General features: G+C 43.8%; 1 protein-coding gene across 5 annotated transcripts; it reads right to left on the bottom strand.

The window, feature by feature from the left end:
• Nucleotides 1-710: 710 nt before the first annotated feature.
• On the bottom strand, nt 711-26,147 carry Eip75B (Ecdysone-induced protein 75B). 5 transcript variants are annotated; one of them, XM_088046727.1, is made up of 5 exons: nt 25,873-26,147; nt 9,424-9,512; nt 6,088-6,232; nt 3,162-3,403; nt 1,327-3,051 (listed from the first exon to the last, which is right to left on the bottom strand). In XM_088046727.1, exons 1-5 carry the CDS (start codon nt 26,048-26,050, stop codon nt 1,327-1,329), a joined length of 2,379 nt encoding a protein of 792 aa, XP_087902853.1. In that variant the 5' UTR covers nt 26,051-26,147. The 5 variants fall into 5 exon arrangements, with proteins under 5 accessions (XP_087902857.1, XP_087902853.1, XP_087902854.1 ...); XM_088046728.1 differs by lacking the exon at nt 25,873-26,147 and adding an exon at nt 17,984-18,164; XM_088046730.1 differs by lacking the exon at nt 25,873-26,147 and adding an exon at nt 14,141-14,234.
• Between the last annotated feature and the right edge of the window lie 9 nt (nt 26,148-26,156).

Here is a 26,156-nt window from a genome sequence, read left to right as displayed (position 1 = left end):
ATGATCCACGTTGGGCTAGGGTATGATTTACCGTCATGTTAGAAAGGATGACGGTGGAGCTGCATTGATTTTTTTTTATCTCTTTCGCTTTTAAAATGTGGGTGCTTGAAATTAAAGAGTTTTTGCGATAACCTTGTTCGTTGACATTAAATGTTCACCGTTAGACCTTGATAGAAAAGATGTAAATGTGATTGATTCTCCTGCGGTTGTTGTTTCCGTAACCTTCACAGTAGTGAGTTTTGCGTTGCTGCTTTCGCGAAAACAACAATGTTTGCTCGTTTTTTCCCATTTTCAACGTGTACTCGAACAGACGGCACACGCGTCAAGTACATGAAACCAAGGCCAAGGTTGTCGAATTGTTTAAACACATTATCGTCATATTTAGCTTTTATTAGACGATGATAAATTGGAAAACAAGTCAAAGGGAAGGGAGGTATTGAAACGAGTGTATAATATCACCAAGACATGGTTTATTCGGCCTCAACAAGCTACCATTTTACAAAATTACACACAACGAACATTGAGAGGTCGCGGTTGAGGGCAGAACTAACTTGTCCAAAATGAGAGCCTTCGGAGACTTTGCGCGGAAGAAACGACGTATTGTGAAAGTTTTAGATTAGTACGAAACGAAACGTCGTCATCTTCTTCAGTCTCGAACTCCGAGACTCTGCCGTCGACTGATGATGCGAATGGCGGTGATACTACAACACGCATGATGGTGGTGAAGATGATGGTCGTGAAACGATTACAAAATAACGAGTCTCTTTACAAATTGAGATACATAACACGAAACTTATGCACAGTTATAATCTACCAAGAAAATTATCACATATACATATAATAGATATTACTAGGGTTTTCTTTAATGATATTGTTAACTATTATAAATCTATCGTAGGATTGGTGCTGATGCCAGTTTCTCTCAACTATCAGTTTTAATCATAAATATTCATTTACAATGTAGCCATTAAATTAGTGATTGTTTAAATCTGAAATCTTATCTACTTATGATAGAAAGAGCGCCGCGACGCCTCGCCCGAGAGTTGGTCCACTATGTACAAATCGCTCGCCGTCGCGGCAATGGCGGAAGTAACTTTACATGAGAATCTGTCCTAAACTACTACAACATAAAACTGTTCACACATCAACACATCGGTTATACAGAGACAGAGATATAGATATAGCTAATGTGCATCGATTATAAATTATTTGGTTTGTAATACATCGATCAGTGGCACCTCCGACACTTTCAGGTGGCTTACAGTCCTCACCCGAGGGCGCGCACTCCACTTTGTACTAAACTCGGTCGGTCTCTTCTTTTGCATCTTAGACCTCCAACGTGACGACTTTCATCGGTCTCGGCGACGGGGACGGCGACTTTTTGGACAGGTTAAGGGGCTGCTGCGAGTCCGCGATGTCTACTTGCAACTCGACGATTTTCAACGGCGAGCCGGGAGGCGGCGCCGGTGACGTCGAATGCGGGGATTGCAGGTACATCCGGTTGTACTCTTGTTGTTGCTGCTGCTGCTGGTGGCGGCCCGTCGTCGTGATGACGCTGGTCGCCCACGCGGGTTGCAACAACGACGCGTTGTTCGCTTTGTAAGGACACGACGTCGGCGTCGCCGTCACTAACGGTGACGCCGTCCCCACCGGATGATGTTCATCGCGCATTATGTAATTGTGGATGATATCCGTTCTTTTCATCTGTTCTGCCGTCATTCTGGGGCCTTCCATCAGAGATTTGGCTAACGTCGAGTGGGTGCTCGACAGTGAAGATTGCTGTTGGGGTTGTGGCGACATCACCACGACCGGTTCGGCTTCGGCGGAGTCTTTATTGCGCAATGCCCGGAATTTTTTGTGGGGTTTGTAGGCTTCGTCCATGAGGAGATTGGTGTCGTAAAGAGGCGGCGCTTGGAGCACCCTCTTCAACACCGGCATTTCTTCCACTATATGGTGGTCTTCCATGGAGGACCTGGGGCTCGAACATAACGACGTTGGTGCGCTGTGTTTGTCAACTTTTTCAGTCCCCGATTCTATCCCAGAGTCACTGGGCGAATCTAGTTTTCGGAACCTGGGGGGCCTCGCCACGGGTGTTATCGTCAGGCCGTTGTGGATTAAATGTGATGTAGCGGCTAGCTCGTCGTCTCCAGAAGAAGTCGAGCCAGAATTAGCTCGGTGACGATGGGGGCAAATTCCTCCGGCCAAAGTGGCGGCCAAAAGAGGGGCGTTGGTCACGTTGGAACTGACGTGGTGCCCGTTCATCTGGTGGTAGTCGTTCAACGACGTGATTTCTGACGAGCACATGGATTCCGTGCTCGAAACCGAACCAAGAGGACTCTTTGCTTCGTCCATCGTGACGTCGGACGATGAGGACCACGACGACGCCGTCGGACTCTTGCTATTGCTCTCCTCTTCCAAAGGCGAACCCCACAATTGCTGCTGCTGTTGCATCATCTGCTGCTGTTCGGTCATCTTGAACGCCAACAACTTCTCCGAATGGAGCGTGTTCAAAGTGCGGAGATCTGGCACTTTCTTCATCAGTTCGTCCAAAATGTGCGTCTGTCCGTGATGGTTCTGGTTCACCACCATCTGCAGCGCCGTCTTCAACTTGTTTTGCATCTTCTCGATGAGTTCCGTGTTCCTCAACCCGGGTCTATCCGGCGCGATTACGACAACAGAACAGAAAAGTCCGATCTCAGCGTCCGATAATCTCAACGCGTTCATTCTTTCAGCGAAATCGAACATCGAGTCCATCAAAAACCGTGCATTCGAACTATTATGAATAGAGTCACGTTTTAACACTTGTCCATTCAAACAAATCATACTCGAAGTTTGAGTGTCAAACATGCACGCGAGCCGCACCAGCAGCACTTCGAAGACGCCGGCCTTCAACAGCGTAACCTGGTCGTCTTGGGCCAAGAGCGAGAATCCAGGGATGCGTTTGGCAAATTCCACCACGCCGCGAATGGCCGGTGAGAACCTCTTCGAAAAGTCCTGCAGGAGCTCTTGTTGCCCCGTCAGAGGTTGAGGATTCGGGTTCAACGGACATGCCTGCAACAACAAAAGCCGTTAAAATCGAAAGGGAGAGAGACGAGCCTTGGACGCTTCCGCTTGTCCTCTGCGTGCAAGGCCGTCAAGTCTGGCGATGAAAGGACACTCACCAGAGTCGGAGGACACGCCGTGTAGGAGGGTTGTTCTCGAGCGCGAGTCAGCATCGGCTCGACTTTCTCCCGCGTGAAGTCGCAGGTGTCAATATGCGCCCTGACCACAGTCGCCAGGAGTCGCTGTTCATCTTCTAGCTCTGCGGCGACGGCCTTCTCCAGAGTTCGCGAGTTGGAACTCTGTTGCATCGCCGCCAAAATGCGCGCCTTCTCCCTCTTGGGGACGCGTCCGAATCTCACAGCTGCAAAAAAAAATCCGTTATAAAAGAGCGTCAACGCACCCTCGATATGGGCGGGTAATGCGTAATATCCAGGTGCCTAGACGCGTGCCATCTGCTCCACATCTGTCGGCCGTTACCCCGGAGAAAGTGCCGCGCGAGAGAGAAATTTGCTTTCACGAGGATGAAAGTGTTGTAGGTCAAAGAAAGTGTTGACACGAAAAAATACAAACGACCCAAAAAAAACAACTCAACATACGTGCATTGTGGTAGTCGACCACCCCGTTGAGGATGCCCTTCAGGATGGGCAACTCCTCGCCCATCTTGCACCTTTGATCACTCATCACATGTGCACTACCACGTTGAAAGAGCGTCGTCGTCGGGCTGCGTGTCGCGCGAGCAGGCATTCCCAACACTACCAGCGATGGTCTAATTTCCACGTACAAGACACGTCTTTCGGACTGCTGGTGCTATGATACTACGACGTTATAGTGGCGCGAACGAATGCCAGGCGTAGTGCGGCACCCACGGCTCCCACTCCCCTCTCGACGTTGTCGTCCCCCACTCGCTCCGAAACGGTGTTCCCCTCCATCACCCTTGAACTTGAGCGCGTCGCGAAATTGTGGCGCACGTCGTTTATGCGCGGGCGTCGCAGAGTCAAGGTCGGCGACGACGTCGACGGAGAGTTCACGGCGCCCCGGCCAGAGGGCGACACCACCCGATACCCAGTTACAACAAAAAAATACGGAAAACAACGAAACGGTATTTTTGGTTGCATATATTGATGCAAGTTCGGAGTTTTATCAACGGAAATGATAACGGGGGAGGGCGAACGACCTGAAGTTGCCAGGGGCAACGACAGGCGGCGATAGCGGACACGGAACGTTTGCCGCCCCCAGGTTTGGTAATTAATCACCATTTGCGTATCAAGGATTACAACTAGAAGTAGGTAACACGCTTTATCGCAGGTGATAACAATGTGATTCATTGGGTGACTAAGAGGTATTATATGACTCTTCCGCCTTGAACGCTTCTCCGATTAAGAGTTCCAAGTCTCATTATACTCATTAACAAAACAAATATTAGACTTCCTTGAAAGTCGGCAGTTCATCACGCGTTTTTACAAGTGAGGAAAAAAAAATTTTTTTTTTTGGATTTTTTTTTATATCTTGGTAAGCTCTGCTCGTTAAAACTTCAACGTGTTATTGTTGACATGTCTCGTATGTCAGTTCCGAAACAATTTTATAGATAGTAGCGGCACAAACATGTTTATCAGTCTATTTTAAAATTTTGATGTTATCTATTGAAGTAAAAAAATTATAAATTATGTAATTTCTAATTAGGTCTTGTTTGTAACAATCGATCCATTCATAATATTTGTGCTCGTTCTTTATTGTTTCATTGGAAAATTAAAAAACTAACATAATTGACCAGTTTTGAAAAAAATTACAAAAAGTGGTTTCAATGTGATCATCATTTTTAAGGGACACAACCACTGTGAAATTTGGAAAAAATCGTTGTTTTTTTTTGCATATTTCGATAGTCTATACATTTAAAAATAACATACAAAAATTTCAAATAAATATTTTAAATAGTTTTTGACTTATAGCTATTAGTAGAATAAACTATTACAGCTATTAACTATAATAAAGTTATCTTTAAACGCGTTTTTCTCGAAACTACATTTTTCAAAATTGCTGCAGTTGTAAGACAAATCGTCCGATCGTCTTGAATTTTTTTTGTTTTATTTTGTTTATCTTGTTCTGTACGATGAACCTCCAATTTTTCCATCGCATAAAAAATGTAATTTTGGCGGGTCAAAGCGACGAGCGAACTTCGACATTTTTTTTTAAAAATCCGCCAATTTGTCAAATTTCAAAATTTCTCCACTATCAAGGTTCATCAGGTATTTTTTTTATTTCAACCATGGTGAAGGCTAGTGGGTTGGGAGGTACTTAATAACTAGGGCAGAATTAAATATTTTTATCTGAAATTTCAACTTTTCTTCCTTATTTATATAAAAATGCAGCAGTTTTATTTAAAAAAAATCCCAAAAATTACTTTTTTTTAGGCGGTCACAGCAGTTGTGCCCCTTAAATGGTGTTTTTATGTACAGCAAGTGGTTTGAATGTGATAATTGTTCGCCCCCGGTTTCGTTTTCGGTGTGGATGTTTCTAAGTTTTCTTTGGGTAAAAACTAGTCCACGGAGACTTTTTCCCGAAGTCAACGTTCTCGCGATTGCGACCACTCTCCGCAAATAAATTTCTCCCAGCAAAAAGCATTAGCAATTTCAATTAATTCTTACGAAATCGCGTACTTTCTATTGCACACGTCATAGGAAGAATAACTCCAAAACAGCACGACATCCACGGTTTGTGAGTTTGTTTTTTTTTTCCGAACTTTCGAGCGGTTGTATTTCGCAACGGTGTCCGTTTCGTGGTTGAATGGAGTAAAAGTGTTAAAGCTCGGATGTGGATAGCCCTGACGATTGTGCAAGAAACGTTGCGATATCGGCCAACTTTCGAAAAAAAAATCTCGAAAAAGTCCGCCAAGGCCGCTGCTGAAGAAGGCGGACAGGTCGTTCACCTTCTGCAGCAGCGGAGCTGTGAACTTTCTCGTGGCGCTCGCGCGGTTATAAATTCGCGGGTCGTTCACCCCGAGACCTGGATGACCTATATACCAAGAGAGACAGTTATGGGGACACTCACCGTCACGGCTCATCCCGACGGCGATGCACTTCTTCAATCTGCAATACTGACAGCGGTTCCTGTTGATTCTGAGGATCGAGCACTGTTGGTTCTTCGTGCACGGCCTGTATTGGATCTTCTGCTGGATGCTGCGGCGGAAGAAGCCCTGCGAAGATGGGGTGGTTTTAATCTCAGTCACAGTACGCGGCGTCTTATCGGTAATCACAGGCGACGCTTCAGTGTAACAATTCAACACAGCCATCGTCAAAACAACATGTTACGTGCGACGTCCACGCAACGCGAAATTCAACAGAGCACTGAGCCCGAAGCCCGAGAGTTCGTCACACTTAACCAGTTGACCCAGTTGCCGGCCGTTCACCCGCCGAAGTATGTTCGCGAGGCCAGTTCACGTGAAAGTGAGAGTAAGCGCTCTCTTTCCCGACCACGCTGAGGAATACGAGCAAGACAAAGACATTTTAACATCTTTCGTCATTCGGTGTCGCTGCCCTCACCGATACTTCTCAAATTCCGAAAACTACCCCTTTCAAACACTCCTCACGTGCGTTGAACCCGACATACAGCGTGGCCCAAATAAGGCTTTCGAGAATATTCGCTGACGTCACACACTATCACTGTTACGTCACTGCGGGGACGGCCCGCTTCATGCGCTACCTCAACAACATGTAACGTTACAATTTGAAGTCAACGAACTGCCGGCCACGAACCCATCATATATTGACGGAGGAATCGACCCAAAAGGACAATCACCTCGCGACACGGTCATACCGCAAAAATGCAACAATGACTTTTTGCATGCAAGCGCACCAACTTCTAGACTTTTGCTGAAGACGAGAGTAAAGGAAATCGTGCATGAGCCGACAAATTTAAAGGCTTTGTTGGGTCCAAACCTAAACTTTTTGCTAGCGACTGTAGGCAGGGGAGACTGGGGTATTATGATCCCTCTAAGTTCTTTAGCACCATAGCTACAAAACTCTAAATCTATGCTAAAATGCATACGAAATTTCCATGTCGATGGAGGTAAAATGATCCCTAGTTTGGGGTAAATTATTCCTTTCCATTGTAAAGATGTGTTATGTTCAAAAAGTTTTGCAAGTTAAGCAAAAGTGAATATATTTAAGCATTAAAATAAAAACAAAATAAACTTAAATAACACGAAGTAAAATAACAAAATAGAAACTCTTATTAAAGACATAAATAAACATTAAAAAATTACTTTTTTTTTTGTAAAAACGAAAAGGTTTTCTGATTGAAGAAGTTTTTAACAGAAATTGCAAGTGAATATATTTTTCTCTTGTACATTAAATAAATATTTTTTTCAACTAAAAATACATTCTAATCGATTGTGTTACCCCAAGAGCAATAAAAACAAAGAACATAATCCATAAATTTACAACATGCAAGGTTTAAAAAACCAGAGGGGTCGTCATTTTATAATTTTTACCCGTCTCCCCTATATGAATCATCAAATTTTCTTCGTTGTTCCGAAAAGATGGCTTTGAGCAACAATACCCAGCCTGCTAGACGCGCGGTGTCCTTTTTAGCCTCTCGTTAAAAATGGTGGATGCGCCGGTTCTGCGGTGGCTAATTGCCCCGAAAACCCAAGTGTCGTTTCCCTGCCTTAATGACCGCATCGGGCGCTTCCGGCGGGGCTTTATCTGCGCGATAACCTTATTCCGCCCAGCTCAGGTCGAAAAATATTGTAGTGGTCAGTGACTCCAACCCGCCATTAAAAATCAGTCATCACCCACGATATAAGGTCAGTCGCGTGCAGTGAACTCGAAAGTCGGTTAAAAAAAATTCCCCATCAAGAAAATTCGTTGGCTTTGTTGGATTCCCTACCAAAATCGCTCGCGTAACCGCCCCCGTTACAATTGCATCTCTTCCAGATCAACCTATCAGGTCAACGTTCGCAAATCTAGGTTGTCGTACTTTACAACAATTAGCGGGGGGCAGAAGAGGGAAGTTGCATCAGCGCCGGCGAGCGCGCGATAACGGTGACGTTTTGGCGCATGCGTCGGTGGGGCGGCGAGTTCAATGCCCCCGAAATGTTGTTACGTATGACATTATGGATGCAAGAGTTCACTATTTAGGACGAACGACCAACATAACCCCGATTTTTGCCAAAAGAGAGAAAGAGAACGTTAGAGCGTTTACCTCAGCGGCGACCTCATTTCGATGGTTTGTTTTTAACTAACTTTTCAACAAACAAGACAACTCGGACGGAAAATGAGAAACACATTTGTTATTGTTTATTCTTCGCTCATGAAAGTTTATTATTGTTTTAATTGTGTTTTGCTTCGATAATAGCGGAAAAGTTGGGAGGCCATGACTGGCAGATAAAAGGCGAAAGATGAGACACTCTCTTCACGAGCGGACAAAGACTCCACAATCGGAGGTCAAAGCGATTCCAGGAAAATTCCATCTAATCCCGCCCTGCGCCTTTAATGCAAATTTGAAAACCGAAATTTTGAAAGTGGTCCAGTTTAGCCAACCTGACCGTGTTTTGAAGAGATTCTAGAACGTTTCCGAGTTATTTCGAGCTTGCCTCAACAATTCTTCATCGATCAGCGGTGACGTCAACTTCGCATAAATTATTCCGAACGTTATAAATAACCATCGCTTCTGTGAAGCCTCAAGATCAATGGTAACGACCCAAAAAGCTTAGATCGTCGGCGGCCAAGTACCTTCGACTTGTGCGAAATCAGAAGTACCGTTACCGAACTCTAATTCCGCGAGAGTGCGCCACGTCGTACTTTTCAAAGACGCCGGTCATTCACCGGTGCGACCTGGCGTTTGGACAAACAAGAAAAAAATGCTGCGCTTGCCAAATGTTACCCCATCCACCCCAACTTGAAAGGGTTTTTATACACAAAAAAAATGCGTGGCAAATCTCAGGTAACAAGGAACAAAAAAGAAGGGTCGACCATCTGCCCTTTGGGTCGCGGAAGCGCGTTTTTTCGCCAATAGCTGAAGAAAGTAAGAGCGCAGGTGTTGATCGGGTTGAAAAAACCTCTCAACCTTGAACTGTCACGGTGGGTTCATCAAACCTCCGGAAGAAGTGTTGGAATTGTACTGAAAGGTGGGGTAACTTTGTGAATTTCGGGGCGAAGGACGATCTCGCCCACTTGGAGCTCCCTGTCCCCGCGCCCGCAGCGCTTATAACGATCCAAGAATGCGCGTGCACCGGACATTGACATTACAACAACCGACCTTCAACCTTCTTTTTGCGCCACAAAAAGCCAGGTAGGCACGCCGCGGAAAACAAAGAACGCGAGGTCTCATCAAGGAGAGTCGGAATTGTTACACCGAGATCTGCAAATTGGGTTCATTTCCTACCTTGCATCCTTCGCAGGAATGGACTCCGTAGTGGAAACCTGAAGCCTTGTCGCCGCACACGCGACACAGCACCGTCGTCCCATCGAATTCTGCAAAGAAACAAGTGGTGAAAAAAGTGGAAGAAAGCGAGTACTTTCTCTCTCGACGCGTTACGTAAAAACGGGCGCGAGAGAAAGGTGAAAGTAGGCAACGCATCAGCGACATCGCTGTTATGCAACGGAGGCGTGAAAGGTGTCTCTGGGCACGTATTAAACAATCAAAGTCAAGAGTTTCAAGTACCTAAATTGAGGACCGGCTCCCTCATCGTCGTTAAATTATCCGTGGTGGATTCCGGCAATTGCGTCTCCGCAGATAAAATCATTTCAGCACAGCACAACACTCACATTAACAAACTTCAAAGAACCCGCACGCACTTGCGAAGGTGCATCGGCTGCAAGAGCTGCCTAAGAACTGGTGAGAGTGAAAGTCCCGGTACCGACTGGACTCCGCCGACTGTAGCGTATAGTAAATATCGTCCGTACTACCTGAAGGGCGCCGGGCGATTCTCGACCATCTGGTCGCCGTAAATGTACCAGGCTAAGAAACGGACGTTTCAGCGCGCCGCGAACTTGCGGGTTCATCGCATTTTGAAGTTGGAGGTCACTGACAACAATGCCGACGCGGACCAATCGCGAGCCAGCCGCTCAACGCTGATTGGACGAGGCTCGGGGAAAAGGACCACCTTCTCGTGGTGGTGGGGTTCACTCACGGTCGAGGAAGGAAGTTCAACGGCCTGAACCTTGACTGAATTACCCAGACAAGCGTGCAGCTCTGCGGCCAAGGCCGCGCACAAAACATCAGAACGACGATCATTGCCTACGTAGATCGCGCGAGAGTGAGTGAGCGCGCGCCTTCATCGAAAACGACAGATGAGGAATCCTTTCACTTGGACTCGGACGCGATTTCGGGATGACCGAAAACGAAACGACGCAAAAAAGAACGACTGAATCAGAGCGGACGAAACAAACAACGAAAAAAGCCCATCGAGCGAAATTATTTGCCGAACAATCACATTTTATTTCAAAAATTCGCGCCGTGGAAACTTATGTAAGACACCCCAGCAGCGAGCCACAAACATCGTTAAAAAGCTAATCTCTTTATTGTGGGATTTACGACAAGGATTGCTTAATCGCAGGGATTTATAGCTTTACAGTTGAAGGCACGACCGCAGCAGCTTCGAGTTGCTACGCCTACAATTTAATCGGTTCAGGTGGCAAAAGTCTTCATATTTGAATTAACCCCCTTTCACTCCACTTTTTATTCTCAGTATTCGCGCGCCGCCACCAGAGCGCAACTTTGCAAAAACGCAATTAAAAGTGAATCTTATTAATATTAATATAAGCGCACTGACATAAATCAAGAAAAACTCTTTTTTATACTTTTTCAACTGGAGCGTGCTCTTGCAACACTGATAATGAAATCCAAATAACAGCGCCATTTTGTACACACGTGTCAGAAAATGCCGGAAATAAGTACTATGACGTGGTGTTGTTAAAGCCCCAACTGATATTAATGATCTTAGATTAAAAATTCAAATCCCTAGTCTGTCCAGTTCCTCCACCCTGTCGAACGGAAACGCGAACGTCACTTCCAAATCGACGAATGTGAGATTCTTTATTCATATTTCCATTCTTGGAACTTAAAATTCTGGCCCAATGTTATTTAAATTGCAAAACATTTTGACGTGACGTGCAAATCGATGATGAATGTGTTTATGGCAAGTTTTTGGAAGTGGTCAAAAGTGCCGCTCAATGATGGTCAATAATTGAAGGGTCGGTTTATGATTTTACGATGGTGAAAGTGAAGTTTTCTTGAGCAGAGGATGGAAAGGGTCCGTGCGTAAAAAGGGTTAAATGGTTTTATTGGTGGACGCGGCAGTAATTATTTGCGATGGCCATCAACGTGAAGAATGTGACCGTCGAGTGGGGAAGGTCACTAAACTACTTCAGGGTGCATCGAACAGTGATCTTGGCTGATGGTCTTTCCTGTGTGCCTAACCTTGGCAGAGTCGAAAATGACCAAAATGTTTTGAATCGTGCGTTCAAGGTTCTATAGGTGCTAATAACCTCGTATAAACCACGAATATAAATTCAAAGAGTTCGAGGATACGACGGAAGAATATCGAAATAGGCGGTTTGTGAATTGACCACCGAATAAGAACAATGAGATGATCGCTCTTCTTCTTTTTCCTCAAGAGGTTGCTTCGGGCCAGTGACCTATAGCGCGAAACACGTTCGCGACTTTGTTCGAGAATATTCGCGTCTCTCCGAGGTCATCCAGAGTCACTTACCCCACTGGTACAGAAACATGGCAATCAGAAAAGTGAGTTGTTCTGCTTAGCAGTCTTCGTCATGCTCGGAAAAATTTTTCGCTCATCGAACCAACAACAAAATAGACGCTGGCCCACAAAGCAGCACTTCTTTCGTCATCATCTCGGGCCACGGTCAGTCGGCGACCCAGGAAAAAAAGCGCCACCGACTGACATTGAACTGGACGACGGCTTCTTTGTGCGCCCACAAAGACCAATCGACACCCAACCGCCTTGAGATTGACGATTTACATATCGTAGGAGCAAGGTGACTGACCACCGTGACGACACACCACCCTCTGCGAAAACCACCCCGGAACTAACACAATTTCGCGCTTTAACAACCGTCATCATCGCCTTCCAAAGGAAACGACCATTTCAGGGACAAACAGGCCCTTTGCTCTTCATGGTTTAACGATTATGGCGGGCCATATTCCCCCTTTGTGGCGGTTTACAACTTGCCCCAAATTGCCCTTAATAACTGACTTAAATCTATTTCCACAATAGTGCGGCGACATGGCCAATTTTTTTCTTCCAAATTGACACCTTTTCTAATCCCTTCAACTATTTATGTAATTATGAGCGTTTTGTCCTAAATTGTCTTGTGCTTAAAGAACAGTTTCCGCTTCCATGGGCAATTGGCTGGCATGTGAAGTCGCGATGTGTCCCTTCGGAGGCATTAGAACTTCCCCAATCCGAATAAAAGTGTCAGTTCAGCCGCCCCCGCGTGTCAATTCTGCCCCGTGTCCCATTTGGGAAGGCCGCCCCCGCCCCGCGCCGGTAGTAATTGCCCCGAATTAATTCCATTCACGAGTCGTAGTGAAACGTTGAATCATCGTTGCATTTACAACCGTTCATTGCACCGCAGTTCAGCAACCCCTGCGCATCTTCCGAAGAAGCAGATCAGCGGCCGCTTCCGGCGAATTTCCTTTTTGTTTCTCTGGATAGTGTATCGCCTCCACGACCACTATCCAAGCATCTGCAAGGGGTAAATGCACTTGCCATTTGCGTCGTGCGTCCATCGAACTCTTGCACCGTTAGGTTTACCTCCAGTGGCAATCTGGCGCGATCTGCTCCGCCATTGTGTGTTGTATGTATGTGTGTGTGTCTATGTCATGGATGCAACGACCTCGCGAACGATGAACTCGCTGCAAGTCGTTGATTTTTGTCGAAGGGGCGTCGCGACGCCACAATCGAAGATGGAGATGGTGCAATGACCATCACCGACTCTCCGTGTGCACGCCAACACATTTCATGCAAATAGCGCAAAGAGAGGTCTGTTGCGTAATGGTGCGGTGCGCGTGGCAATTGAGAAGAGCCAGTGCCCCCATAGCGGGTCACTAACCTACTGCCTGTTTCTCGAGAATACTACTTACTATTTTATGTCAACGCGATCTTTCAGCTAATTCGGAGAAGACGACGCCATCAGCCCGAATTTTTACTACAAAGTTTGTTGTTGTCATTATCACTAATAGCCCCCACATACTTTTGATATTTGCATCGACCAATCGAGGTTAGTCACACTTCCAAGTACATTGCGAGTTTTGACCCCATTTGCGGTTACGAACCTCTCTTGACCTCTTTATAATTTCGCATTAAACAGTGTGTCATCTTTTCTGTAACTGTTCGGAGCTACTATTGATCAGAGTTCAATAACTTTCCTACTTTTCACACGGAAATTTTCTGCATTGACGCAACTTTGAAACGAGGGACCATTGGGTTAGTCACCCAGTGACGTAACGCCCAAACCAGCGAGCAACGGAGCGAACAACCTGAGGTGAAATTAATAATGAAAATGAATCTCGCACGATTAAAAGAAATCGCAATTTATTGATATTCCTAGCACCAAACAAAATGAAAATTGTTGATCACGCACTCCAGAGACTCAATTTTGTTAACATTAACATTAACATTGCCTCACCGACACCAAATTCTTGGGAAATCCCGGTTTCATCATCATCCCCACTTGTCGTATTTCAGGAATTTACAGAATTTAGTTTCGTTCCAAATATGCAAAATGCTGATTTAATTAATAAGATTATTATAATTGAAGTATTTGTTATTGTTTTTTTTCGGAGAAAGCGAAATCCGTTCGCCAAACCCGCTCTAAATCGCCAAAAAAATTTCAGCCGCTAGCGCCACCTCTCGGTCGTGGCGTTCATTTCGCGCCTCCGCCGTCCGCCGCGCGATGGCGCCACTCTCCCTTACCACGCCAACTAGAAACCGGCAAGCAATTTTCAGTGTCACGGTCGTGATCCAAGGCGTCGATGACCGATAAAGCACGAAACAAACAAACTAATCAAGAAAGCGCCGGGAAAACAACAGATCATCGCAATAAAAAAAATGACAACATGACAGAAAAACTCGCACCTGGTTGAAGTTGGAATTTCGTGAACATCGTCGCACGATTAACCACCGCGACGTCCGTCGACGTCCTCTTCATGGGTTTTTGTCTTACCCTGGACGATAACAGAGATGGACTGGCTCATCGGGAGCGGTTGCCGGGGTTGTTAGTCTGGCGTCGTGGGCGTCGGGACGCACAAGCGCATCAAGCCCGATTTGCACCTGTGGAATGCGATGATGGTCGCGTTCACGTGGATGCATCGGGACTAGTTTTTATCGGCCGAAATTTTAAGTACTCTGATTATCGCGGGGTGATATTCTCGGGCTTTGACCCGAAAACGTGTCAAAGGCACAAAACGTTATCTGTCAAAAATTCGCCGGTAAACATTTGCGAAATAACCAGATAACGACTCTTTTTTATTTCTGGATATCGCGTTGGGACAAACGTGACCACGTGATTGCGGTATGACGACTATTAAAACTTATTTCAGGGTGGGACCGACGTCATTGACATCATGTTAGGTAAAAAGAGTGTTTTTGATTTGGAACGGGACGCCATTTTCTATATTCGGCCGCCATTCACATGTTCGAAACAAGTGAGCGGCGATCGGTTTGTTCTATTCTAATTACCACATTTCAAGCAGTGGGCATGTTGAAATGAAATGAAATCGAAACATAAGTGGGCTTGCAAGAACTTTTTATCACCGGCGCTTATCAAAATGACCGAAAATGTTGAGACGTGCGAATAACAGCAAGGCGAAGGTCACCGTGGGCTAAGTTCCATAACAACAAATTACCTCCTTAGGTGTAATATTAATAACAATAATAATAGATTTACGATATTATGATTGTATTACACCGAGCTTTAGGCAATCAACATAATAAGTACAATAATAAATAAATGATACATAATATAAAAACACTTTTTTAAGTTTGGGTTGTTATCAGAAGGTCAAAAACTGATAACAGCTATTTCGATACTATTGATTTACCTCGCAAGCTCGAATTTTTACTGTCTGAACTTTTAAAAAATTTAAAAAGATTTAAAAAGTCAAAGCCATAACCGCACACGATCGTTTTCTGAACTGTTTGTAAGGCCCCATTTACACCATAATTTTGCGGCTTGTCTCGCAAATCGAAGGCAAAAAGAGAATGAGATTTTCAGCTGGAAACCCATTGGTGGATATCGAGGATGAAAATATCGCAGTGACTGTCAAAAGCCTCCAAAGCGCGTGTTTGTGCAAATACCATTTATGCACGCACATTTCTCTCAGCCTTGGCGCTATTGTGCCGTCCCACTTTCATCGTTTGGTCAACGACCGCCTCGTCCACCGGGGGCAGACTTTGGCGGTGGTGGCGGCTGTGGCTTGTAGAATTTTCGTGTAAAAGGAGTGTAAAGAGTGTGAATGCCAATGACCGAGCGAAACCACAAGGTTTCCAATAACTCATTAGAGTTGCATAAGCCCACGAAAGGAGCGAATGACCTATATTGGAATAACCTCGCGAGCGGTGAACGACCCGTCGTCCTTCGAGCAGCCACCCCCAGCGCTGCCACCACAAGAAAGATTTTGAGGAAGCCTTCGGTGGTCAACGGTCCCGCTTTCACTTTTTCACAATATATCTCTTTTTCTAAAATCGTTTCAACACCTAACACGGTTAAATTTGGCAGTTGCAAAACAGTAAAATCACATAATTAGCAAACGTTTCGTCATTAGGAAGCCCATCATCAGACTCTCGTGGATCGGGGGCGAGTTATGTCACATGATGCATCGAAAGCGATGAAATGCAGTCAGTCGGGCCGATAGTGAGAGTGGTAATCCTACAACGAGAAAACTCCAACTTTCTCCGACTTTCACTTTTCGTCGCAAACAGGTCCTCCCCAAAAATGAAGAAAAAACTGCACATGTTTCGTTTCGGGGTGACACGGTGGCCATTCACCTTGACTACGTTACTGCAATATGGGACAGGCCGCGCTAGCCTCGTTCCTCCAATGTTTCACGTTTCGCGTCCAACGTACAGAGTTATGGCACGAAATCCAGGTCATCAAGTATCCAGAACGAGACTAGTTCATTGATCCCTCGACTCGGGGTCGACGATGTAATCTCACCGCGGGTAGTCAGAAAGATCGCGAATACTAGTACTATCGAGGTCAACGCGTTCCACGGTGGAGACTAGGGCATTGCCTCTTGGTTTTGAGGTCGCCAACAACGTACACATTTATACAAATAAATACCAGTCCGGATGGTGCTGAGCTCAACGCGCTCGCTCCGTCTCTTTCCAACCTCACGTAAACCAATCGGAGATCTTTCTCGGACACGCCGAGAGACTAATATCTATAGATAGACCAATGTCAGTTTATTGTAATGGAAACTTAGGCGGTGACAGCGACACAAAAATATTTCACTTGCCATCGGAGCCCTAATCAAACAAAACGACGAAGTCCCAAGCCCGGATTAAGAAAATTTGAGGGCCGGGGCTAAATCGTAAAAGGGTTTGATTAGTATTTTTTTCAATTTCTATAGCAAATTTTTACGTGGCACCCTTAGTCCGGACTTGCGACTTGCAATGAAAGGGAAATTAAACGTGCGAAAAACCGCCAAATTCGAAAATCCTCCACAGAATTGGGTGAAGAGAGAACGATAGTGACGCAAGCGCAAAATTCGCGCTTAATCGCAACTTGAAATAATAGGTGATGGGCTAAATTGGAGCGAACGTGACGTCATAGCCCCAATTTCAAACAGTGGTGGTAACAAGTAACAAAATTATTAAAAATAAATATTTGACATTTTTTTTTATGGGGGATGACCAGAATTGGGTCTGATAAAAGTGACGCAAGCGCGATTTGTGGGGCAATGGGACCGATAATGTGCTAAAACAAAAACTGGGACAAGAAATTGGCGTGTTGGTGACGTACAGGATGACATAAGTTCACTGTTTTTTTTATTTTGGGGCGGAAATGGCTTCCCTTTTGTTTAAGTGAAACTAGCCCCCCGACGCCCCGCTGTCGAAAGTGATGAAAGTGATGTTTTTTCTCTATCAACTGGAACATCTAAGTAAAAGTGTAGAGAAAGTCGGTGTGAAAGAATCATTTTTGCCATGACAATTTCACTTTCATCGCCCACCCTCTTTCGTAATGTTTAATAAGCATTTGGGGTATTTCAGGTAACCTATTTACCCGCGGAGCGTTGAACTCACATTCGAGGTTACAAATCTCCACGAGGGGAGGGAGATAAAGCCAATGTTGATTGGTTAAACCTAGGCACATGTGCTGTTTTCGCATTCAACCTCTAGTTTAATTTCATCTTGCCCCAGATTCGAGCGGTCGACGTAGAAAGGTGAACGAACTAGTCTCGTGGCGAGGGGCCCGCGACCTCGATCGAACTCCAATGCGAAAGTAGGAGTTTGCGAGTCTACAAGCGCACCCTGGGAGGAGACTCGATTCGCTGACACGGATCTTTAAACCTCGGGCTGTTTGTGGAATTAAAAGTGAGTGCTCGGGACAAGGACGGAAATGTGTGAAGAGAGAGAGAGCGAGGCATGGTTGGAAGGCCGAGGGGCAATGAACTAGTCTCTGAGTGGGGTGCCGTTGCCCTAGATACCGACGGTGGAGATGACGGCGAAAAAGTGAAAACGAACGGACATCAGGAGACCCCACGAGGGAGACTATGCGAGGGCAGGAAAAGTGCAACGGACTATTTTCGAAAAATACCAATTAGCGCGCTGTTACCTCACACCAAACAGAAAAGAAAAGTGTCGCCAACGTAATATCTCAAAACTTAGATTCAAAGACCCCAAAAAAAACCCGCGGCTACTTATATCGGCCTGATTGAAAGTAATTTTGGCACTACTCTAAATGTCAATCTATTTTACCTGCGAGAACGCGGCCCAGGAGATTTTCGCTGTCAGCTGGGGGTTGGATGACCGCCTCCATCATCTCCATGTCTTCGTGGTTGGCGGTCGCACATGTAGTTTCTTTAAAATCGTTGACCGTCATTTTCACTTAATAAACATAACAATAACAACAACTCAACAATCACAACCTCGTTGATGGCAGTAATTTAAGGAACGTACGATTTAATACAAAAGGAAAAATTTTTGGCGAAAAACTTCTCGCGGCGCTGCTGACTTCGCGCAACTGAATAGCGAGAGTGTTTCGGTGAGCGCCAGCAGAACTTCTTGCTGGTGCTGACCCACTAACTGATTTCGCCGGTCAGCGCACTCTCTGTTGTCAACGTACCAGTTTGGTGGTTCTTCTTGGGATTTTTTCAAACAAGAAAGGAGCATCGACACGAGGCGACTTTCCCTTTCACGGGGATTTTTTTCGGATTTTTGCTTCTGGGGTTTCTCGGGGAAAATTTCGAAATTATGACCTACCCTATTACGCGGGGCATGCACGATCGACACGCGAACTCAAATCGACGAGTCAACGAACCCTTTCTTTATTTATTGCTCGTAAAAAAGTGATCTGATTTGATGGAGGTACCATTGCCAAATCGAACTGCAATGAATGAAAAGAATTCTTTTCACTACTGGTTACGTGCTGGCAAAATTGAGCCCACATTCCACGTGAAAATGGTACAGTAATCCCTCGCTAATCCGAATCGTCCAGGACATCGAATCACCTCTTCAGTTACATTAGGTACCTTGTAGTCCGAATTTTCATAGAATCCGTAATAAAATTGGCAATGAAAGATTGGCGGACTGGATTGGGGGTGACGACAACCTTTTACCATTAGATGATACCGAAAATCAGTGTAATAATGACGAAGATGATGTAGTGACCAAGAAAACCACTGCAACGTTTTCAAGAAAAAGCTGTCTTTATGAAAAATAAAAAACTTTACAAACATAAATTACATTTTTTAAATAATATGTCTGTGTTTTATCGTTTTTTGAATATTAGTTAAATAAGCTTGTTTTTTTGTTAATTATTTGATTTATACGTTCATATTTACGTAATTCTACAGTCCCAATTGACTGAATTTTTCGATAATCCGAATAGGGTCGGTTTTAATTGATCGGATTATCGAAGGATAACTGTACCACATTAGCCCATTTTGGGCATGAGTTTTTCCAAAAGCTTGAACCGTCGAAATTTGAACGTTTCCCCGACTTTCGATCTCCGTTCATAATTTGTAGTAATGATTCTGTTCAACTTTCGTGATTTTTAGCTTACAATACTCGGAGTTAGAATGTGAAATTGTAAGTTTCACATACATTCACTCTCTCTTTCTTATTGAAATTCAGTTCTTTCATTGTTGAGGTCTATTTCTATCGCCTTCGAGTTCACTTTCACTGTGAATAAATTTCCCTGAGAGCGATGACTCGTTAAAAAATCGGGGGTGGATCGATCCCTGAAAATCCCAATGAGTCAGTTAGCTCCCCCTCTGATTCACCGGGTGTTTGTGTTTTCGTCGGCATTCTTACAGCTTATGTAAGGATTAAAAAAACAAAATTGACGCAACAATGCAAAAGTAGGTTCCCGATGAAGTCAGCAGTAAACAAGCGCTCCGAATGTGAATTTTAAGGGTTAAAAAGGAGAGAGAAAGGGTTCAGTGTACGGGATTTGTGTCAGTTCATTTTCCATATTCTTTATTACAAAAATACAGTGACCTCAATTCTGAGGTTAGATCATTGGTGGTCATCGACCCGACCAGATACAATCGTACAGAATTGCCGCTATCACTCCAGATATGCCTTATCAACTCAAGGTCTTGCCTGTTTATTTATCCGTCAATCCATTTTTTCGACGTGATTGACTTTTTCGTGGGTTTGCGAATTGTTCTAGAAAAAAACTTCAGCGCCAAGTTTCGATTTCGTTGGGAAATGCCATAAAAGGTACGCCGTGTCCATGAGAAAGTTAAACGTCATAGTTTTACCTCGGACCCGGTTAGAGTTTCTTGAACCGAGTTCCAAAACTAGGCCGATGTAATCTACTGAAAGTAGCGCGATGAAACGTATGCCAACATCGAACGTGTCAGAAAGAGAAGGAGAATTTCGATTGTATCACGCGATAAAAGTGACAGTGAAAAATAATGAATTAATAGGACTGCGCTATAGGCCATTCAGAGGTTGACGACACCGATACCTTGTTCCACAAGCGAACATTTCGTTAGACGCACATACCAAACGAAAACAAGAACGATTTCGAGAAAAAACAGGCTCGAACAAACAAGGGTTTCCCAAATCTGAACGCGGAGGAAAATTTAGGTTAGACGCTGCTGGAACTTTGGGTAAACAAAGAACACAATGAACTCGAATGTTTGCATTTTTTGTTTAAATTAGAGATTAATGAAAGTTAGGTTTTTTCGTGAGAAGAAAGTGAAAACTGAACTCTTCAAATCGTATTAACCTAATTTACTTTCGCGAATACAAAGCTACAATTATCACTTTCGATTTTTGATGGTGGAGCGGAACTATGGGTTGAATTTATCTTCCCAATTTAATAGTTGGATGGCTGCCAAACAACATCAGGTACATCACGAAATACAACCACTGATCTTCGTATTCGTTTATACAGGGTGTCCCAGAACTCATGACCCATAGAGCCGACAGAAATACATATGGTAAATTTCAAAACAAAAATTGATTAACTTTAATAGTATTCGAGAAAGGATAAAAAGTTAACAACCAATCCCGGAAGCTTATTATCGAGATGAAGTAAAATATCCTAGGCAACGAGAGTGTAATGTTCATCTGACCAATGAATGATAGTATGTGTCCATAGTTACCGATTCTCAAATCCTATTTTGCATCGGGATTGGCTACTGTTTTTCGTCTTAACTCGGTTTGTTCCGAAATTTTGCTTCAGAATTGTTGCCTCCATAAACCTTTTTTCTGAGACACCCTGTATTAAAAGAAGTACAAAATTTTGACATCAATTCGCTTGATTTCTTCTATTTTTAGAAACGTAGAAACATGAACTTTTCATTTTATCAATCAGGTTAGCCAGTGCTGTACAGTGTCAACATGTTATTGGTCTTTACAAATTTAACGACTAACGATTTCCGCCCACTTTTTGATTTTTTTCCAAATCTTCGTCTATCAGAGCGAACGCATCCATCGCACTTTAACGCATCTCATCCGAAGAAAGTCAACATTCCACGCCTCGCCCATAAAAAGAAGACCACCCAAAATAAAAAAAACGAAACTCGTGATGACCACTTTCGATTTTCGTCTGAAGAAAGCGAAAACTAGCCGCTTCGAGCAACTCTTTTCCTTTCCGGTGAATTCAGCTGTTTATGTTGGTGTTTTTTCCCGAATTTCTGTATGAAAATAACTCTCCGCTGCGTTTTTCTCAACCGAAAAATGTTGTAAAGCGACCGTGCGTTAACGCAATTAATCAAAGAAGGGGAGGAAAACATCAGATAGTAGGCGGTCGGGGCCGGATTTCCCGGGAAAATCGGGGTGAAAACCCTCAGCGACCACGTGCTACTTCCCCGCGACTTTTGAAGGCCAAGTGCAGGCTTCATCGATTGGCGGCAGTCGCCGCCACCGCGCATGAACCGCCGTCTTTTCGACGAAATGCGAGAGATGGCGTCGGACGTCGAGACAATTCGAAATTTGAGGAAAAACGGGGGATAAATCAAAAATTGAGGGCGAGAGACAGTGGCGGCGGTGATGTGAAGGGATTTCGGGTTTCTTTAATTGAGGGTTGGCAGAAGGGGGTGTCTTGGAAAAACAACCCCATGCACACGCCACTCATTATTCTATCGATTGCAAAACGAAACGCGATGCAACCCGCCAAGGGTCGGAACCGCCGGACGGGGTCGTAGTCTCCATGACAACACCCCACTGGTGGCATCCAGACGGTTATGCACCGGCCGTCGACTCTTATACCAACACTATGGGGACGAACACCCCAGACAGGTAAGGGTAGGGTGGAGGAAGCAATAACGGAATAGAATTAGGGGGCGGCGGCGGCGGCGATGTTTCGAGACGATTTCGACGCTATTCAAACACGGAGGGGGAGGATTGACCGCGATTTACCGACGCACGAATTTTGGGGGGTTATTTCTAGACGCGCCGCATTACCAGCGGAAAAAACTTGGGAGTTAAATAGGCTCAATTTGGGAATCGTCAGCTATTACATATTTTTCCTGCAGCGGATTAACCCTTTAACTACTATATACACGTTTTCCCATTTTTCTCAGAAAATGCAAATGATAAGAATTTGAAATTTTAGGACAAAAATAAGCGGATAAGACGAATCGAATGAATAGATTCACATTTACGTGACACTTCCGGTTGTGCCGGAAGTGGCAGCCAACTTGCTTATTTTAAATAAAACACCCTCTATTTTATTGCATTTTTGAATGCTATACCTGAAGTTTATTAATTATCTCGATTTTTCAAAAAACATAAATTAAATTTGCATTACAAAAAAAATATATTTTAAAAATCCGCTGCAGGAGAATTGAATTATACAGTATGTCCCCGGATTGAGTTCACAAGAGGAAAAAAAAAGTTATTTTTCATTTTACAAAAAAATGACAAAGGAATAATATTTTTTGCTTAATTTAAAATGAATACATCTTTAATTAAAACTTTAATATTATGAAGCTGTGTTCTTAAAATCGAAAAAAACAAATATAACGAAGAACTTTTTTGTTTTTAATTTTGCAAAAAATGTCAAATTTCATTCCTTAACTCGAACCAGTTTCCACTTTTTGATTGACCCATTACCTTTAGCACATAGTTTAATTCTAACCCGTAATTCTTTCAAGACTGTTTCGAATTTTCTCAATTATTGTTAAGGATGCAATTGCATTTTTTTTTCCAATTTTTTTAATACTTACACATTATTGGGTAAATTTTTCTTTAATCTTTAACGCACTATTTGATATTGTGAATCCACAGCCTGCTATTATTTAAATACGATTACAAAATTTAATAAATAAAAATATTGAAAAAATTAATTTTAAGAGTACAAACTAATAATTTTGAAATTTTAATTGCAGATTTATCTGTTTCGAAATAAGCAAAAAATGTTATTCCTTTTTCTTTTTTTTGTAAAATGGAAAATAAACTTTTTTTCCCTCTTGTGAACTCAATCCGGGGACATACTGTAGATGTTAGACATAACATGTTGTAATTATAGAAGTTAGACATAAATTCAAGCAAAACTTTGTTACCTTCTAAAATTTACCCAAACCAAAATGAGACACATCTAAACTTCATTTTTCCTGCGGCTGCTTCAGAAATTTTAGAAATCATCTGATATGACAGGCAAATGACCAATCACAGTGCTGGATTTGAAAATTGTTGGCTAGAAAAATCCGCAGCAGGAAAAATGAAGTTTGGAAACTTTCTAAGAAGAAAACGCCAATAAAAGTTTTTATTTGCTTTCTTTTGCGGCGTTGTTTGTTTACAAAGGTGTCCGGAACCACCGAAATTGTAAACTAAACTTGTCGACTGTCTGTTACGTCACGTGTTAAAAATTTCTCGTAATAAATCTCCCCTTTTCTCTCTTTGAACGTGTTCACGTGTGAGAGAAAGAGGCGACGTCTTGACGGATGGACCGTGTCAGAGCTCTAAATTTGATCCCCTTGTTGCCATATCGGGGTGAACTCGTGCCATTAACCTTGGCCCAGCGGCGGGCGCAGCCGGAGGGAACTGGGGTTGCGTCGTGCACTCCTCCACTCTCTTCATCCCTCGTAACATTCCCGTGCCCGAAAATAACCGGAGCCAAGGTGCTCGTCGTGTTAATTTTTTATCTCGCTTGGCACAAGTGCAACAACGACCAGACATTCGTTGGGGTGAGAGAGACGAGAATCGAACAACCCCCCTCTCGTTTATGCAGAGGCGGAATGCAAGCGCGGGGCGGAGGCCGAATAAGGTCAGGGACCTGACGTCGAATGTTCCACCCTTTCTGTACAACACAAGTCGGCTGAAAGTGACCTTTCAAACTAAGAGAGAAGTCTAGCACATGTCCCCATTAAAGACGCGAGCACCGGTGCCACTGAACTCGAGGACGTTATACAGTCACTTTCAATTATCTAAAGGGATGCCAGAAAAAGGGAGTTTTATTAGGATTTGACTGCATGGAAGATTTCCCTGTGTCAGATCGATCGATGCGAGACAGTAACCCCATTTATGAGTCACTCGTGGAACTCCTTAGAGAACAACAAGTGTATGCTATACAACCACAGACTATTCAAACGATGGAACCAACTTGGCGGCAGAGGTGGGCGCACCGATGGTACCGGCTAATTACACGCTAATAGGGGAAGATTTTACCCTAAAACGCAACGATCATCGACCCGAAAAACTTCCTCGACTCTTAATACAGTCCAACTTCCACAACTCAAATTTCTAATACTCTAATAATTCTAATTCTAATATAACTCGAAAATTTCTATAAATCGAATTAAACTTTGCCAACATACGATGTGTAAACTTCTATAACTCAAAAATTTTCTCAGAATTAGTTTGTAAAAGCTGATATTGTGGTACTTATTTAAAACTTCTGAAGTATATTAATAGTTTTTATGAAAAAAAAATATGCAAGAACAAACATATGTCCTAAAATTTAATAACGGATTATGTACTTCAATAAAATTTTCATTATTTGTATAATTTTTCTTAAATTCGAACCAATTGTGATTTCCCTTCAGACTTCGAGTTATGGAAGTTCGACTGTATTTAAAAAACTTTCTTTAACAAGCAAGCGGCAAACACTCTTTACTTGCACAAAAATAGATTTGTTACAGTTACCGTCATGTAATTTAAATTTTGCGCCCAGTGAAAAAAAAGACCTAATCATCGACACGTTTTGGCGCTAATTTCGAACCTTTTCCCATTCATTTACGTGTCCAAAGAACCGTTATGTTTCCAGCGTTCCCCGAACTGCTCAGTGACTTCATTTCCCAAGTTTTACAGTTTCCCGAAAATCCAAATACATAAACACCCGTGAAAATACCGGTCAATTATTCGACCAAGTTTCGACTAGTTTATGACCACGTCCTTCACAACTGATTTACGAGCGTTTTGGATGCGACAACCTGAAGATGAATACCACGCTGATTTACGAGGGGCTCGTGTAATAATGCGGCATTAGTCGATGCTTTGTTGTTTAATTTTACTGCGTTTCGTCGGAATTTTGGATGATCTTCAAGGTTCTTTCAAGAAGAGGGTGGCGCGCAATGGAGAGCCCCGTGAGTGCACGAAACTCCCCATGAATAACATCCCTCGTTTAGGGGTAAAATAATTTCGATGAAAAACAGTCATAGGGAAGTAAAGACGGGGGTGGAGGAGAAAGCAGGGGTTAAAAAGTGTGACGAAAATGAGGCGCGATGGTGCGAGATAGGCAACTTATTATACATCGGTGTGAAATTGGTTGGATGAAATTAGGCGTTTGATTGAAGAATGAAGAAAGGTGATTTACGATTTGTTTGTTGGCGAGGATCTGTAACGCGGTTACGTGGTGAAATTGGCAAATAGAGACAAAGCAGTGAAAGTTTCGCGGTAAGGAAATAATCAAAGGTCCCGTTTCCGGTGAATTTTGGCAAGGGTATTGTAAGCAAGGTCCGCGCTTCGTGGTCATCTATAAATGATTGCCCTTAGCCACTTCCGCGATTTAAACTGTGTCAAATAGAGTCTGACCTTAGTTTTTCGCGCGTTCAATGATACGGGGAAGTTCGGCGTGGTCAATGATTATTTAATGAAATTTACCTTCAGCAGATAAGAGCGGCCTTGTTTTATAAAAATAATTGTCAGGGTCAGTGCTGTTTGTCATCGCGACAGTTATCAGAACTTACCGAGATCAGGGATGGAACTGGAGGGTTCTTCGAGTTTGTTGTCCGTCTTAAGTTTCGGAGGCGGTGGAGGCGGCGGTCTCATGCTGCTCGACGGAGATGACGTCGACGAGACGATGCCGCCAGAAGGCACACGGATCTCCTTGAGTTCAGATTTAAACACAATTGTGGCGGTTTGCATGATCACACGAAGAGTTAGTTAATCACTGACACCACCATGCCACAGCCACGAGGACGACGTCGACAATGAAAGTGAAATCGGGGATGATGCAGTTTGGTTAAGTATT

Source organism: Gnatocerus cornutus, chromosome 9, assembly GCF_029298725.1.
Source record: "Gnatocerus cornutus isolate USDA-ARS CGAHR chromosome 9, icGnaCorn1.1, whole genome shotgun sequence".
NCBI lineage: Eukaryota > Metazoa > Arthropoda > Insecta > Coleoptera > Tenebrionidae > Gnatocerus > Gnatocerus cornutus.
The sequence above is the reverse complement of the archived record's forward strand: the minus strand, read 5'-3'. Positions and strand labels throughout refer to the sequence as shown.

Coding starts and splice junctions, on each gene's coding strand:
- Eip75B (XM_088046727.1), bottom strand. CDS start 26,050: ATGCAAACCGCCACAATTGTGTTTAAATCTGAACTCAAGGAGATCCGT. Junction 9,513..25,872: donor CAGTTCCATCCCTGATCTCG/GTAAGTTCTGAT, acceptor GTTTCTTTGCAG/AATTCGATGGGACGACGGTG. Junction 3,404..6,087: donor CGTCGGGATGAGCCGTGACG/GTGAGTGTCCCC, acceptor TTTTTTTTGCAG/CTGTGAGATTCGGACGCGTC.